Source organism: Theropithecus gelada, chromosome 7a, assembly GCF_003255815.1.
Source record: "Theropithecus gelada isolate Dixy chromosome 7a, Tgel_1.0, whole genome shotgun sequence".
Lineage (NCBI taxonomy): Eukaryota > Metazoa > Chordata > Mammalia > Primates > Cercopithecidae > Theropithecus > Theropithecus gelada.
In genome coordinates, this window is record NC_037674.1 from 33927153 (window position 1) to 33943907 (window position 16755).

A 16755-nucleotide genomic window follows, 5' to 3' on the forward strand; every position below is an offset into this window, starting at 1 on the left:
TTCATTTGTAGAAATGGGTTCTCACTATGTTGCCTACTCCTGCTCAAGCAAAACTCCCAGCTCGGCCTCCCAAACACATGACACACCCAACTATAGGCTGCTAACAAGAAAATCATTTTACTTGTAAAGACATAATATAGACTAAAAGTAAAGGAATGGAAAAAGATATTTCACTCAAACAGAAATAAAGTAAGCAAGAGTAGCTATACCTGTATCAGATAAATCAGATTTTAAGTCAAAAACTGTGAAAAGAGGGCCAGGTGCGGTGGCTCACGCCTGTAATCCCAGCACTTTGGGAGGCTGAGGCGGGTAGATCACCTGAGGTCAGGAGTTCAAGACCAGCCTGGCCAACATGGCGAGACCCCATCTATATTAAAAATATAAAAATTAGTTGGGCATGGTGATGCATGCCTGTAGTCCCAGCTACTTGGGAGGCTGAGGCAGGAGAATCACTTGAACCTGGGAGGTGTAGGTTGCAGTGAGCTGAGATCATGCCACTGCACTCAAGCCTGGGTGACTGAGCAAGACCCTGTCTCCAAAAAAAACTGTGAAAAGAGACAAAAAAGGTCATTATATAGTGATAAAATGTTCCATTCAACAAGGGGACATAACAATTCTAAATCTATATGCACCTAACACCAAAGCACCCAGATACATAAAGCAAATACCATTAGATCTAAAGAGAGAGATCAACTGCAATAAAGCAATGATTGGAGACTTCAACAGTCCATTCTCAGCACTGGACAGATGATCTAGACAGAAAATCAAGAAACAAACACTGGATTGGAACTACACTTTAGACCAAATAGATCTAACAGACATTTATAGAACACTCATCCAACAGCTATGGCAGAATATACATTCTTTTCATTAGCACATGAAACATTCTCCAGGACAGACCACCTATTAGGCTATAAAACCATTATCAACAGATGTTTAAAAACAGAAATCATATCAAGTATCTTTTCTGAACACAATGGAATAAAACTAGAAATCAATCACAAGGGGAACTTTAGAAACTGTACAAACACATAATTAAACAACTTGCTTCTGAACAACCAATGAGTCGCTGAAGAAATTAAAAATGAAGTTTAAAAGCTCTCTGAAACAACTAAAAATAGAGAAACACAACATACCAAATACTATGGGATACAGCTAAAGCAATATTAAGAGGGAAGTTTATAGCAATAAATGTCTACATAGAAAAAGTAGAAAGATAAACAACCTAATAATGCACCTCAAGGAATCAGTAAAGCAAGAACAAACCAAACCACAAATTAGAAGAAAAGAAATAATAAAGATCAGAGCAGAAATAAACAAAATTGAGACTAAAAAAAATCCAAAGAATCAGGCTGGGCGCGGTGGCTCATGCCTATAATCCCAGCACTTTGGGAGGCCGAGGTGGATGGATCACAAAGTCAGGAGATCGAGACCATCCTGGGTAACACGGTGAAACCCTGTCTCTACTAAAAAATACAAAAAAAATTAGCCAGGAGTGGTGGTGGGCACCTGGAGTCCCAGCTACTCAGGAGGCTGAGGCAGGAGAATGGCGTGAATCTGGGAGGCAGAGCTTGCAGTGGGCCAATATTGCGCCACTGCACTCCAGTCTGTGGAACAAAGCGAGACTCCGTCTCAAAAAAAAAAAAAAAAAATCAACAAAACGAACAGTTGGTTTCTTAGAAAGATAAAATCAACAATCCATTAACCAGACAAGGAAAAAAAATCCAAATAAAATCAGAAACAAAAAAGGAGACATTATAACTGATACCACGTGAATACAAAGAATCATTAGAGACCATTACAATAAACTATATGCCAATAAATGGGAAAACCGAATGAAAATTAATAAATTCCTGGACACATACAACCTACCAAGATTGAAATAAGAATAGAAAACCTGGACAGACCAATCACAAGTAACAAGATTGAATCAGTAAAAAAAAAAAAAAAGTCTCCCAACAATACTTCCTGATCACCAGGTAAAAGAAAAAAGAAAAAAAAAGAACTAGAACAAGAAAAGAATGTTCACTCTCGCCACTCTTATCAATATAGTAATGGAAGTTCTGAGCCAGAGCAATTAGGCAAGAGAAAAAAATAAAGGATATCCAAATTGGAAAGAAGGAAGCCAAACTGTTCCTGTTTGTAGACAGCATAATCTTACATATATAGACAACCCTTAAAGCTCCACTGAAAACTCTTAGAATTGATAAATGAATTCAGAACAGTTGCAGGATACAAAATTAACATTAAAAAATCAGTTGTGTTTCTATATACAAGAAAATAGCAGAAAAAGAAATCAATCTCATTTATAATAGCTGCAAAAAAAGAGTGAGTTTAATAAACAGAAGGAGGTGAGTTTATTAAATTTCTACAAGGAAAACTATAAAACACTAATGAAAGAAATTGAACAAGTGAAAAAAAAAAAAAAAACACATTTCACGTTCATGGACTGGAAGAATTAATACTGTGAAAATGGCCATACTACCAAAAGCAATCTACAGATTCAATGTAACCCCTATCCAAATACCAATGACATTCTTCACAGATAAAGAGAAAACAATCCTAAAAGTCATATGAAACCACAGAAGACTCCAATAGCCAAAAGAACGAAGCTGGAGGCATCACACCACCTAATTTCAAAATATACTACAAAGCTATAGCAACTAAAACAGCATGATACTGACATAAAAACAGACACATCAACCAATGAAACAGAACAGAGAACTCAGAAAAAAATCTATATATTTACAGTCAATTGATTTTTGACAAAGGTGATTTTTGAACATTCAGTAGGGAAAGGACAGTCTCTTCAGTAAGTGGTGATGGGAAAACTGTATATATATACATATATATATGCAGAAAAATGATATTAGACTCCTATGTCTCACCACATACCAAAACCAAATCAAAATGTGATGTAAATTTAAGGCCCGAAACTATGAAACTACTAAAAGAAAACACTGGGGAAGCACATAAGGACATTGATCTGAGCCAAGATTTTTGAGTAAGACCTCAATAGCACAGACAACAAAAGCAAAAACAGGCAAATAGGGTTACACACACTAAAAAGCTTCTGTACAGAAAAGGAAACAATCAACAGAGTGAAGAGACAATCTGCTGAATGGGAGAAAACATTTTCAAATTATTCATCTGACTAGGGACTGATAGAATGTACAAGGAACTCAAACAACTCAACAGCAAAAAAATAAATAATCTCATTAAAAAGTAGACAAATGATCTAAATAAACATTTCTCAAAAGAAGACATATAAATTACTAACAAATACACGAAAAAATGTTCAATATCACTAACCATCAGGGAAACACAAATCAAAGCCATGGTGAGATACACTCAGTTAAAATGACCATTATCAAAATGATCAAAAATAAACAAACAAAGATGCTGGTAAGGATGTGGAGATCAGGAACCATTAGTTTACTGCCAGTGGGAATATAAATTAGTATAGCCACTGTGTAAACTGGTATAGAAGTTCCTCTAAAAACTAAAAATAGATCTACTATATGATCCGGCTGGGTATACATCCAAAGAAAAGGAAGTCAGTATACAAAAGGGATACCAACAGCCCCTTGTATCACTATGCATAATAGCCAAGATACAGAATGAGTCTAAGTGTCCACCAAGAAACAAATGGATAAAGAAAAGGTGGTATATACTTGATCACAAAAAAGAGCAAAATACTGTCATGTGCAGTAACATGAACGGAAATAGAAGTCATCATGTTAAATAAAATAAGCCAGACCTAGAAAGACAAATAGCACATGTTGTTACTCATATGTGAGAGCAAAGTAAGCTGATCTCATAGAGGTAGAGAGTTGAACAGTGGTTACAACAGGATGAGAAGGGTAGTGGGGAGGTGGATAAAGAGAGCTTGGTTAATGGTCACACACACACAGAAGGAATGAGCTCTAGTGTTTGATCGCACAGTAAAGTTACTACAATTAACAATAACTAATTGTAAATTTCAAAGTAGAAGATTTGAAATGTTTCCAAGACAAAGAAATGATAAATATCTGAGATAAATATCCTAATTACCTTGATTTGATCATTACATATTGTATGCATGTATCAAAATATCGCATGTATCAAAATATCACATGTACCTCGTAAATATGTAGAATTATTATTTATCAATTAAAAATGGAATAGGGGCTGGGCACAGTGACTTACGCCTGTAATCCCAGCACTTTGGGAGGCTGAGGCAGGCGGATCCCGAGGTCAGGAGATCAAGACCATCCTGGTTAACACAGTGAAACCCCATCTCTACTAAAAAACACAAAAAATTAGCTGGGCGTGGTGGAGGGCGCCTGTAGTCCCAGCTACTCGGGAGGCTAAGGCAGGAGAATGGCGTGAACCCGGGAGGCGGAGCTTGCAGTAAGCAGAGATCGCACCACTGCACTCCAGCCTGGGCGACAGAGCGAGACTCTGTCTCAAAAAAAAAAAAAAAAGGAATAGGAAGTTACTGAACCAAACAGTCAAGAAAAGTGTTTAAGTGTCTTTTTTTTTTTTTAATAGTCAAAGCGTACTACATTCCACATTCTTGCAATATTTACCTTTAGTAAAAGGCTACAATGGAAAATGGATTTAATATTAGGCAATTTATCAGTATTTTTTCAGTTACATCACACATTAGTTAATTTTGTCTCTCACATTTTCATGCTAAAATCAAACTAGGATATACAGACCAGCCGTTTAAAACACACTGAAGTAGCCAGGTGAAGTGGCTCACACCTTTAATCCCAGCACTTCGGGAGGCGAGGGCGGGCAGATCACTTGAAGGTCAGGAGTCCGAGACCAACTTGGCCAACATAGTGAAACCCCAGCTCTACTAAAAATACAAAAAATTAGCCAGGCATGGTGGCACACACCTGTAGTCCCAGCTACTCAGGAGGCTGAGGCAGGAGAAACGCTTGAACCTGGGAGGCAGAGCTTGCAGTGAGCTGAAATCATGCCACTGCACTCCAGCCTGGGCGACAGGCTTTTTTGAGACTCTATCTCAAAAAAAAAAAAAAAAAAGTCTTGTACAAACAATTGCTTACACTGCTACCAAAGTAAATTTGACAAGTGAAATAGTTATATTTCACCAAGTTAGAAAAGTAAATGGATTCCACATTAACCAAATGTTTAAAGATTTTAAAAATATGGAAGATAGTTACATTTTCACAATAAGTAACTAAAGAATATGTATTTTTTAGGATTCTTTTTAGTATGTCCTTTTAGTATATCCTTTTGTTAATACTCACTACACAAATTACTATTAAAAGTAGTCCAAACAAGCCTGGGCAAATGGCGTAACTCTGTCTACAAAAAAATACAAAAATTAGCTGGGTGTGGCAGCACATGCCTATAGCCTCAGCTACTCAGGGGGCTGAGGTGGGAGTATCAATTGAGCCCGGGAGGTGGAAGCTGCAGTGAGCCGACATCACACCACTGCACTCCAGCCTGGCAACAGAGTGAGACCCTATCTCAAATAAAAGAAAAAGAAAAAGAAAAGTAGTTCAATCTGCCAATAACAGAGCACTAACCAACACTATTTCAGAAAAAGAAAACAAATAAAAGCAAAGTTTCAAAACCATATGCATCTCAATTTTAAATCTGTCGCAACTGCATTCAGGTAACTGTACAAGAATGTTAACATCACTGAAATTAGCAAAGTACCTGCACTGTTTCCCAGGTTTCAGTTTGCATTTTCTTCCCTCTGGTTGATTTGCATCGAAGCAGCATTCATCTTTACACTGGTCACTATAGCCACAATCACATTCTTCACCTTGTTCTACCATTCCATTTCCACAAATAGGTTGCCCAGATTCTGAGGAAAACAAGACAAGGTAAACAATTGCATGCACACATTAATTTTATTTAAAATTCACAAATTCTTTAGATCATCATAACAAAGGGATAAAGGAAAACTTTGATGAGTAAGTAGAACAAACTAGGAAATCCGGAAATCACGAGACCTAATTCTAACAGGGGGTCTGCTACTAACTAGCAATGTGATCTTGGGCAAGTCACTTGCCTTTTGGGGCCTTCAGTTTCTTAATCTGTACAGTGAGGGGATTTGACAGAGGGTCCCTTCTAGAAGTGTAACTTGCAACTTAGGCCATGCTACATTGAGCTTTATTGACTGTACTATTTATATCACGCAAATACAAATCAAGTTAGGGCTTCACTAACCAGGAAAAAAAAAATTAAGCCTGTTTTTGCAACAGAAAATTTCAAACATACCTAAAAGTACTAAAAGAATATGTACAATGAACTCCCATGTACCAGTCACTCATCTTTAACAATTATCAACAATATGCTCTTCTTATCTCATTTACTACCATAATTTTTTTCTGCAGTATTTTAAAACAACCTCACCTAACATATTATTGTCCCTGTAAATACTTCAGGATGTATCACTAAGACATAAAGTTTTTTTTCTTATTTAAACCTAACCATAATAATCATGATCATATCTAACAAAATTAATAACATGCTTAATAACATCTAACAGCCAACTCATGTGCAGTTTTCCTCAACTGTCTCTTTACAATTTGTTGCTGTGAATCAAGTTTCAAACAAGCTTCCCCTAACCCCATCTCCTCCCCTCATGGTTGCTTTCTGAGAGGTCTCTTATGTTCTTTTAATGTATAATAGATTTCCCCATTTTTATTTATTTTTACACCACTGATCTGTTAAAGAAGTTGGGTGATTTTGTCTATGAAATGTTCCACATTCTATTTAGTTGATTGTAATACAATCAGTAGGTTTTTTTTTTTTTTTTTTTTTTAATGTACATTAGTTTTGCTGCTGAACTAAACCAAGCTCCTTAAGGGAAAAAACATGTATTATTTATATCTTCTGTATTCTCACAGACCTTAATGGTATTGAGCCAGATCTTGGTTGATTAAGATTAGACAGTCTCATCTAAGCATAGTGAATAATTTTAGAAAATTTCTTCAGCAGTCTTCTAAAGTTCTTTGATTTTTGTCAATGGAATTTAAAATTGGAATAGAAATGCTCCTCTTTGTAAGATCATAAAATCAAAGAGCTTTGGCAACTGCAAAGAATGATAAAAATCAAATGCCTTAAATATTGTAGGAAATAAAACTAACTTCCAAGGAGTATGTAACCTGCTAGAGACCATATACCCCAGTATAGGCAAAAACCTAGGGTTTTCTAGGTCTACAATCTGGTGCTCTTTTCTTTCTACTACACCAAATCGACGTGGAAAACAGTCATTGTACAGGCTTTAAGTTGAGAATTGAATAAGTAGAAGGGAACACATACATCTCAACACAGGAACCCATACAACCCCACATGAGGCCCATCTAAATCAAAAATGTTCTAGAAAGACTGGCTTTATATTCAGAGAATTATTTCTTTATGGTAAATTATCTTCCTTTATTTATATCTGCAATATAAAACAGAAGCTTGGCATGAACATATGCCCTCACACCGGCCCAGAAGAAAGGAGCTGGGACAAAGCCACTTGGCAACAGGACTGAGAACCCAGACCCTAAGGGCACAGAGGAGCTGAACCTCGATTTCAGGGCCCCCAGGGATGTTGCTGTGGAAGCCCCTGCTCTCCAGAGCCAAACTGGCCTAGGTGAAAGCAGAAAGTTCATTCTTAACCACATCGACTATTTTTAAAAATCTTGGAGGTTATTAAAGCTTCACCTCTGTTTCACTTTAAGCCATCTCTTTTGTTCTCAAAAACTAGAAGCATGCACTATTTATAATAGCAAACACATGGAACCAACCCAAATGCCCATCAATGATACACTGGATAAAGAAAATGTGATACATATACACCATGGAATACTACACAGCCATAAAAAGGAATGAGATCATGTCCTTTGCAGTGACATGGATGAAGCTGGAAGCCATTATCCTCAGCAAACTAACACAGGAACAGAAAACCAAACACTACATGTTCTCACTCATAAGTGGGAGTTGAACAATGAGAACATATGGACACAGGGAGGGGACTACCACATACCAAGGCCAGTCCGGGGTAGGGGGTAAGGGGAGGGAGCGCATTAGGACAAACAGCTAATGCATGTAGGGCTTAAAACCTAGACGACAGGTTGATAGGTGCAGTAAACCACCATAGCACACATATACCCATGTAACAAACCTACATATTCTGCACTTGTATCCTGGAACTTAAAGTGAAATAAAAAAAAAAAAAAAAAAAAAAGGCCAGGTGAGGTGGCTCACATCTATAATGGCAGCACTTTGGGAGGCCGAGGCAGGCGGATCACAAGGTCAAGAGATCGAGACCATCCTGGCCAACATGGTGAAATCCTGTCTCTATTAAAAATACAAAAAAATCAGCTGGGCGTGGTGGTGCGCGCCTGTAGTTCCAGCTACTCGGGAGGCTGAGGCAGGAGAATTGCTTGAATCTGGGAGGTGGAGGTTGCAGTGAGCCGAGATCGTGCCACTGCACTCCAGCCTGGTGACAGGGTGAGACTCTGTCTCAAAAAAAAAAGCAAAACAAAAACAAAAAAAACTAGAAGCATGCATCTGCACACATATACTAGGTAAATAATGATTTTTATAAGTCTAGTAATAATTTCATAATTCACATGACACATAATTTAGAAGAAAAATAATGAAGTCAGAAACTGTTAGACACATTATTTACTACACATTAATTTTTATTTCATATAAAATTAGTACTTCAAGTTAGTTATTTGCTAACAGTTTAAACAACAGTGAAGGTACTATTTGTTTGTTTGAGATAGAGTCTCGCACTGTTGCCCAGGCTAAAGTGCAGTGGCACAATCTTAGCTCACTGCAACCTCCAACTCCTGGGTTCAAGCAATTCTTGTGCCTCAGCCTCCCGAGTAGCTGGGACTACAGGCACACACCACCACACCTCGCTTATCTTTTTATTTTTTGTAGAGACAGGGTTTCGCTATGTTGGCCAGGCTGGTTTCAAACTCCTGGCCTCAAGCAATCTGCCTGTCTTAGCCTCCCAAAGTGCTGGGATTACAGGCATGAGCCACCCTGCCTGGCCTAAAAATACTGTTTAAATGCAAAAATTATAATAGGAACACATTTTGTTATAATTTAAGAAAAAATTTTCTTTCCTGTTAATACCTACAAAGCAATATGTACATTTTTAAAAGTCAACTTATATCAGAAGGTTTACTGTGAAAATCCAGTTTACAAATGAAGAATCTTAATGTACCTGTACATTAAGAAGCATTAGAAAAACAACCACTGATAATAACAGTAACAAATTATAACATCAATGGAATTTCAATCTGTCCTTAGAAAAAGAAGGCTTTAAAAGATAAGGCCAATCAATACAATAAAAAACTGATTACTGGGACCTTATCAAAATTTTAAACTTTTGCTCAAGAAAGAACTGTGAAAAGGGTGAAAAGACAAGCTACAGACAGGGAGAAAATATTTGGAAACCAGTATCTGACAGAGGACTAGTATCTAGACTGTATCAAGAACTCTCAATACTCCCAAGAAAAGAAAAAAGTCCCAGTAGAAATGACCAAAAAACGTGGACAGACATTTCATCAAAGATGATTTATAAATGGCCAATAAGCACATGAAAAGATGTTCAGCATCATTAGCCACCAGAGAAATGCAAATTAAAACCATGAGATAACACAACACACCCATCAGAACAGCTAAAATAAAAAACTGTGAAAACATCAAATGGTTGCGAAGATGCAGAGAAACTGGAACATCTGTGCAGTGCTGGTGAGAACATAAAATAGTATGGCCACCCCGGAAAAGAGTTTGGCAGTTTTGTACAAAGCAAAACAAGCAATTGCTATATGGTCCAATAACTGTATTTGGGAGCATTTATCTCAAAGTAAAAACTTATATTTATACAAAAAACCTGTACATGAATGTTTACAGCTGCTTTATTCATAATAGCCAAACACTGGAAGCAGCCCAGATATCTTTCAAATGGATGGTTAAACAAACTACAGTACATACATACCATGGAATACTACTCTGAAATAAAACAGAATGAACTATTGATAAAGCAACAATTTAGATGAATCCCCAGGGAATTATGCTGAGTGAAAAAAGGCAATTCCAAAAGGTTGTATACTATCTGATTTTATTTATATAACTTTTTTTTGAAGTGACACAATTTTACATATGGAGAACAGGATAGTAGGCGGAGGAAGGAACAACAGAAGGGAGGTAAGCATGGTTATAAAACAATGAGGGATCCTTATAATGACAGAACTGTTCTGACTCTTGACTGGGACGGTGGATACATAAATCTATACATGTAATAAAATTGTATAGAACTAAATATACACGAAGAGAAATGAGAACAAAATAACTAGGGAAATTGGAATAAGATCTATGGATTTTCTGAATATCAACATCCTGGTCATGATATTGTACTACAGTCTTGCAAGGCATTACCATTGGAGGGAACTGAGTGACTGAGTGAAGGGTACAGAGAATATATTACTTCTTATGAACTGTATGTGAATCTATAATCGTCTCAATAAAATTGCAATTAAAAACAAAATCCCATGTTTATCTGGAAATCTTCCTTAATTCTTTCTCCTTTGCTGTCACATGTTTAACCCCTCTTTAAGTGCTCTTAATGTACAAAGATGAATAGGCCTCAGTGTTTCCCCTAAAGAAACCTACGTGAAATAGGACAAGGACACACACAAAAAAAACCCTAATACAAAGTAAATATTTAGAGTATGTTCAATGCCACAAGAAAGACATAACAGATTATTGGAAGAACAAAATCTGGTCTATACATACAATGGAATATTATTCAGCCATAAAAAGGAACGGAACTCTGATACATGCTACAACACAGATAAACCTTGAAAATATTATGTTAAGTGAAATAAGACAGGCACAAAAGAACAAATATTGTATGTCCTCACTTACATACCCAAAATAGGCTAATTCATAAAGACAGAAAGTGGATTAGAGATTACCAGGGGCTGAGGGGAAGAGAGAGCATTACTGCTTAATGGTTATAGAATTTCTGTTTGGGATGATGAAAAAGTTTGCAAATGAATAGTGAATGTAATTGATTACATTCACATTCAACACTGTACATATAATTAATGTCACAGTACTTTACATTTAAAATCAGTTTAAAATGGCAAATTTTATGTTATATATATTTTGCTAAAATAAGAAATACTCTCGTAGTAACTTTATTCACATTATCCTAAATCCAAGGTATTCATTATAGGAGAGTAAATGTACAAACTAGGACATACTCATACAATGTAATACTACTCAGCAATAAAAAGGAGTAAAATACTAATGACGAATCTCAGAGCTGTATGCTGAGTTAAACAGCCTTCCACAAAAGGGTACAAACTGTGTAATTCCACTTATATGAAGACAAAGCCAATGTATAGTGAAATAAATCAGATAGCGGTTGCCTCTGAGGGTGTGTTGGGACAGAGCTTGATTGGGAAGGGTGATAAAAGAAAGTTCTGGGGTGACAGAAACGTCCTGTATCTTGATAGGTAGTTTACACAGGTAAATGCCTCTGTCAAAATTCATCAAATGATGAACTTAAAATTTGTGCATTTCACTTACGTAGAAAACAGAAAAAGAACCATAAACACTATTGAACTCTAGTTAATGATTTGTAGACTAAAATGTTTTTAAGTGTGAAGCATACTGATGGCTGCAACTTACTTTAAATTGCAATAAATCATGAATTGAGACATGGCAAGATTAAGAAATAATGAGACAAAGGAAATACAGCAAAGTGTTAGCAATAGTAAAATGCAGGCGGTGGGTATGTCAGTAATCACTGTAGAATTATTTCAAGTTGTCTGAATGTTTGAAAATGTTCGTAACAAAATGTTAGGAAAATATACATACCAACAAAACAGTTGTTTCTCTTCTTCTCAAGAACCTGGCTTATATTTCTAATACTACAGAGTGAGAATTTATTGTTGTTAAGTTTGTCCCCAGATGTTGCTCTTGCATACATGATGTAATTGCCATTTTCTTTTTGCCCCAAATTCTTAGATTCTCCTGGTGTGCACTCTGTTCCAGAATCATGCTGTCAAAAAGAATATAAAGTTACATAAACAGGAAGTAAAATAAGGTTTTCAGGTCAACTGATTAAATGTAATGTTCTCATCAGGAAAACAATGGAAGCTTGTGGACTCTCCTTTAAAAAGAATCTTACAATTGTTTTACACCTTGAGTAGGAAAAGAATTTGCTCTTTTAGGGGTCACTGTCTTAGAAAAGAAGGAAAATCAGTGGAGGTCTAGCCACAACAATTTATAACTTTGTAAGCAGTGACTAGAATTGAGGACAGACAGTCATAAAAGTCTATTAAAAATAAGCTCACTTACTCTTAAAACCAGTAACAGTAAAATAAACTACTTTAAAACTACTAAATAGTCTCTAACATATATGTTAAATTACATGTTATGACTAGTTCAGAGAAGATAGAGGTGGGGAAAGACAAAAGAATCAAGAGACTGGCATGGGGCTAAATATACACAGAACAGGAATCTAAGACAGCTAACTTAATTGCCAGTACATAAGAAAGATAAGTAAAAATGCTGACTAGGAACAGAAACACAATGACATATTTTTAAATGAAAAATGGTAAAAGCCTAGAGATAAAACCAAAATAGTGCTTTGCCGAATAAACAGGAAACAGAGTTCTGTATATATGTAACATATAAATGCACATAAGTGGTGTTTGGTTTTGATACATTTTATTGAAGTGTTAGATACATAGAGTAAAATAGGCCGGGTGCAGTGGCTCACGTGTGTAATCCCAGCACTTTGGGAGGCCGAGGCGGGTGGATCACGAGGTCAGGAGATTGAGACCATCCTGGCTAACACGGTGAAACCCCATCTCTACTAAAAATACAAAAAATTAGTCGGGCGTGATGGCGGGCGCCTGCAGTCCCAGCTACTTGGGAGACTGAGGCAGGAGAATGGCATGAACCCGGGAGGCGGAGCTTGCAGTGAGCCGAGATCGCGCCACTGCACTCCAGCCTGGGAGACAGAGCGGGACTCTGTCTCAAAAAAAAAAAAAAGAAAGAAAAGAAAAATACCAAAGCATAGCTCCCTGAATTTTCTCAAAGTAATGCTTATGAGATCAAGCAACAGAACACTACTACCAGATCCCAGCAGCCCCTGCCATCCTGGGGGATATGCACTAAAACAAAAAACCCTCACAATGCCCCTCAAACAACTAGAACACATCAGAAGGAGCAAAAAACACTGGACACTAGAGTAATAGTGCTATTTAATTAAAATCTTGTTTTAAATACCCAACAACTCCATTCTCAAGATAGAAAAAGACTACTCAAGGGCGTTCTGCTTTTTCCAGAGCCCAACTAAGTTACTTTCATTTTCTATTCCCTCTTCTGAGGCAACTGTTAAATTAAAAAATGTGTCCTCTACTATCACCTTTATTCTTCCTGATACCTCTTGCCTTTCTCCTGAATCTACATTCAGCATTTAACAACTCTATACTGTTCACCAAAATTATCTTGCTTTATGTTTTCATCCTAAAAACATAATGCAGTTTCTGAAAAAGGTATAGCACTAGAATTATTCTCAGCATTAGAGTTTTAGGAAGGAAAGAAAAAAATCCCAACTCTGTATAACTCTTGAGGTCATCACAGAGTATCTTGCCACTTTTCAATTCCGTAAATATTAATGAATGTCCAGTGCTATAAAAGGAGGCACTAAAATATAAAAATATAAAGATGAGAAAAGTATTATCCCTAGCCTTCAAGGCACTTACATTCTATTTTTAAAGGATAGCAAATCTTGACATATCTTCTTAGTCTGACTGCTGCTGCATAAATCCATTACAGATATTGCTAGTCAAATATTATTTTACTAGGCCAGGGGATATTGTAATAGATCATCATTAACAGGAATAAAAGGGAGAACAGATTGTAAGCAAGCATGCCAGCTATTTGCCATCCTCAGATAACGAATAAAACAAGCACATGAATAAGCAAAACATAAAACAGAACATAAAGGCCATCTTGACTGGACCCGCACAAGTATTGAGAGTTCAAATCAAGAGAAAGGTTTCACAAAGAAACTATAATCTGTTTGACAAGAAAACAGAAAAATTTTTCTAACTATAAGAAAGAAAATTAAGAAAACAAAAAAATGCATTAAAAAACCTCAATCATAATCTACCATGCACGATAACTATTAAAATTTTGATATATTTCCTATCTGACTTATATCGAGCTATATCATATTTTAATATAAAGTTTGGACTATACCATGTGTACAGTTATAACTTTTTTTTTTGAGACAAGAGTCTCACTCTGTCCCCCAGGCTGGAGTGCAGTGGCGTGATCCTGGCTCACTGCAACCTTGGCCTTCTGGACTCAAATCATCCTCCCCCACCTTAGCTTCTCAAGTAGCTGGGACTACAGGTAAAGGCCACCACACCCAGCTAATGGTTTTTGTATGTATTTTTGGTAGAGACGGGGTTTCGCCATGTTGCCCAGGCTGGTCACGAACTCCTGGGCTCAAGCAATCTGCCCGCCTCGGACTCCCAAAGTGCTAGGACTACAGGTGTGAGTCACCACAGCCACCCTCCAGGTGTACAGTTATACACACCTTTCTTTCAGCTTAACAGTATAAAATGAGCACTGCAAAACTTGATATTTAAATGACTGCAGAACATTCCGTGGTATTTTCATACTGTAGGGCCATCTAGGCTGCTTAAAACTTTTTGGTATTATAAATAAAACTACAATGGTTATATTTTCTTAATTTTTATAAAGGGCCATATTCATTTTCATCATATAACAACATGGATCAAGATTTCAATAGGCAGACATGGGAAGGAACTGACTTCCTAGTGGAGGAAAGTTTTAAAGGTCTGTGAATTACTTAATTTGACAGATGAGGGGAGATAACACTAGAAATATTCTTAAACCCCAAATCATCAAACACCCTAAACATTAAGATAAGGAAATTGTATAAGCAATATTAGAAAGTAGTAGAAGTTTGTAAGCAGAAGTGGTATTATTAGCACTGTATTTACACAAAGGTGAATCTGGTGAAAGTAGGTACATATTAGAATTTTCACCCTGAAGACAGGAACTTTGTCTCATTTGTGATTAAAACTTTCCACAACAAAGTTTATAAAGCAGTTTATGATAGGTGCACAATAAATATTTCAGATAGGATAAATAAATATAAGAAATAATGTGAACCACTCAGAAAAAGTAACATTGACATTAGTACAAATGTATGAGAGAGAAAGAGATTTCAGATAAAGATGTTAAGGGAGACGGGTTCAGGTGTTTATGATTCTGGCTGATCTTACTATTAAGTTACTCAACAAATATTTATTAAGCATTGTATAATTTGGATGTCTGTCCCCCCAAATTTGATCCCAATGTTGTTGGTAGGGCCTAACAAGAGAGGCCTGGGTCATGGGGGCAGATCCCTCATGAATAGATTAATGCTCTTCCCGAAGGGTTGGAGGTGGGTGCGTGAGTACATTCTCACTCTCTTAGTTCCTGCAAGAGCTGGCTGTTAAAAGCCTAGTACCGCCTATCTCCCTGACCCCACGCTCCCACCGCTCCCACTCTCGCCATGTGATCTCTGCACATGCCAGCACCTGTTTACCTCCATCATAAGTGGAAGCAGCCTAAGGCCCTTACAAGAAGGTGAGCAGATGCCAGCACCATGCTTTTTGTACAGCCTACAGAATCATGAGCCAAATAAACCTCTTTTCTTTATAAATTACCTACCGTCAGATATTCCCTTATAACACAAAACAGATGAAGACAACCATCTACTATGGATACAGATGGCAGAATTAACAACATGTGCAAAAGAATGAGGTATAATTGAGCGTGGTAGGCAAAGAATGTGAACCAATTTCTCCATTGAACAATAATATAACATTAATTTAATAAAAACATCTCACTGGCAGTTAGGTAGGAAGGAGACTAGACAAGAAGTGAAAAGAGAAAGGTCTAGATTCCCTACTACAAGTGCAGTTCACAGATGAGTACCAGCAGCAGCAGCATTGTCTGGGAGCATGTTAGAAATACAGAAACTCAGGCCCCATCAAAGACCAATCAAAAAAGAATCTGTGTTTTAAGATTCTCAGGTGATATATATACACATTAAAATGAGTGACCTGGGACTATAGGCCAGACAAGTAGCTGGAAGGGTACTAAAATTCACCTGGTAAGGCCTGGAACCAAGATGACTTGCTCTTGAAAATGCAAATCAACTATGAACAATAATTCTCTGCTCATCTCTAAAATTCCAAGTACTCTTTTTAGAACAGATCACAAAAGCAGTAAAGAGTTACAGAGATTAAGCACATTTTAAATACCTTATACAAGAACATTAATAATAATCTATCAATTTCTGATTGGGACGCAGAAGAAGAAAGACTTGCAACTTAGTGAGATGGCACCTATTTTACAAACACGGGAAAAATTAGAGAAGTGCATTTGGGGATTTTAAGCTACAAGTAGATGACTTACTTTTAAAAATCATAAAAACTTGCACTTTTGCAAGTGATAAGGTGAAAGTAAAATGAATATCTATACAGTTCTCAAGTGTACATTTCCAAAATGTTATCTTTAATAAGCTCTACCAAAATCACAAAGAGAGAATATCATTCAGTATTTAATATTTCTGTGTTGTACTGATATTTAAGATCACTTAAAAGATCAATATAATGGACTGGGTATTAGATAATATCAAAGATTGTTGTTAATTTTGATAGGTATAATAAC

General features: G+C 36.6%; 1 protein-coding gene across 2 annotated transcripts in view; it reads right to left on the reverse strand.

Moving 5' to 3' along the window:
* The window catches only part of ADAM10 (ADAM metallopeptidase domain 10), a 155795-nt gene that overhangs the window by 20177 nt on the left and 118863 nt on the right, over positions 1-16755 (reverse strand). For both annotated transcript variants that reach the window (XM_025389931.1, XM_025389930.1), the window contains 2 exons: positions 11866-12049; positions 5677-5827 (listed from right to left, as the gene is read on the reverse strand). In XM_025389931.1, the coding sequence (XP_025245716.1) occupies positions 5677-5827; positions 11866-12049 (335 nt within the window). The remainder of the gene's footprint in view (positions 1-5676; positions 5828-11865; positions 12050-16755) is intronic.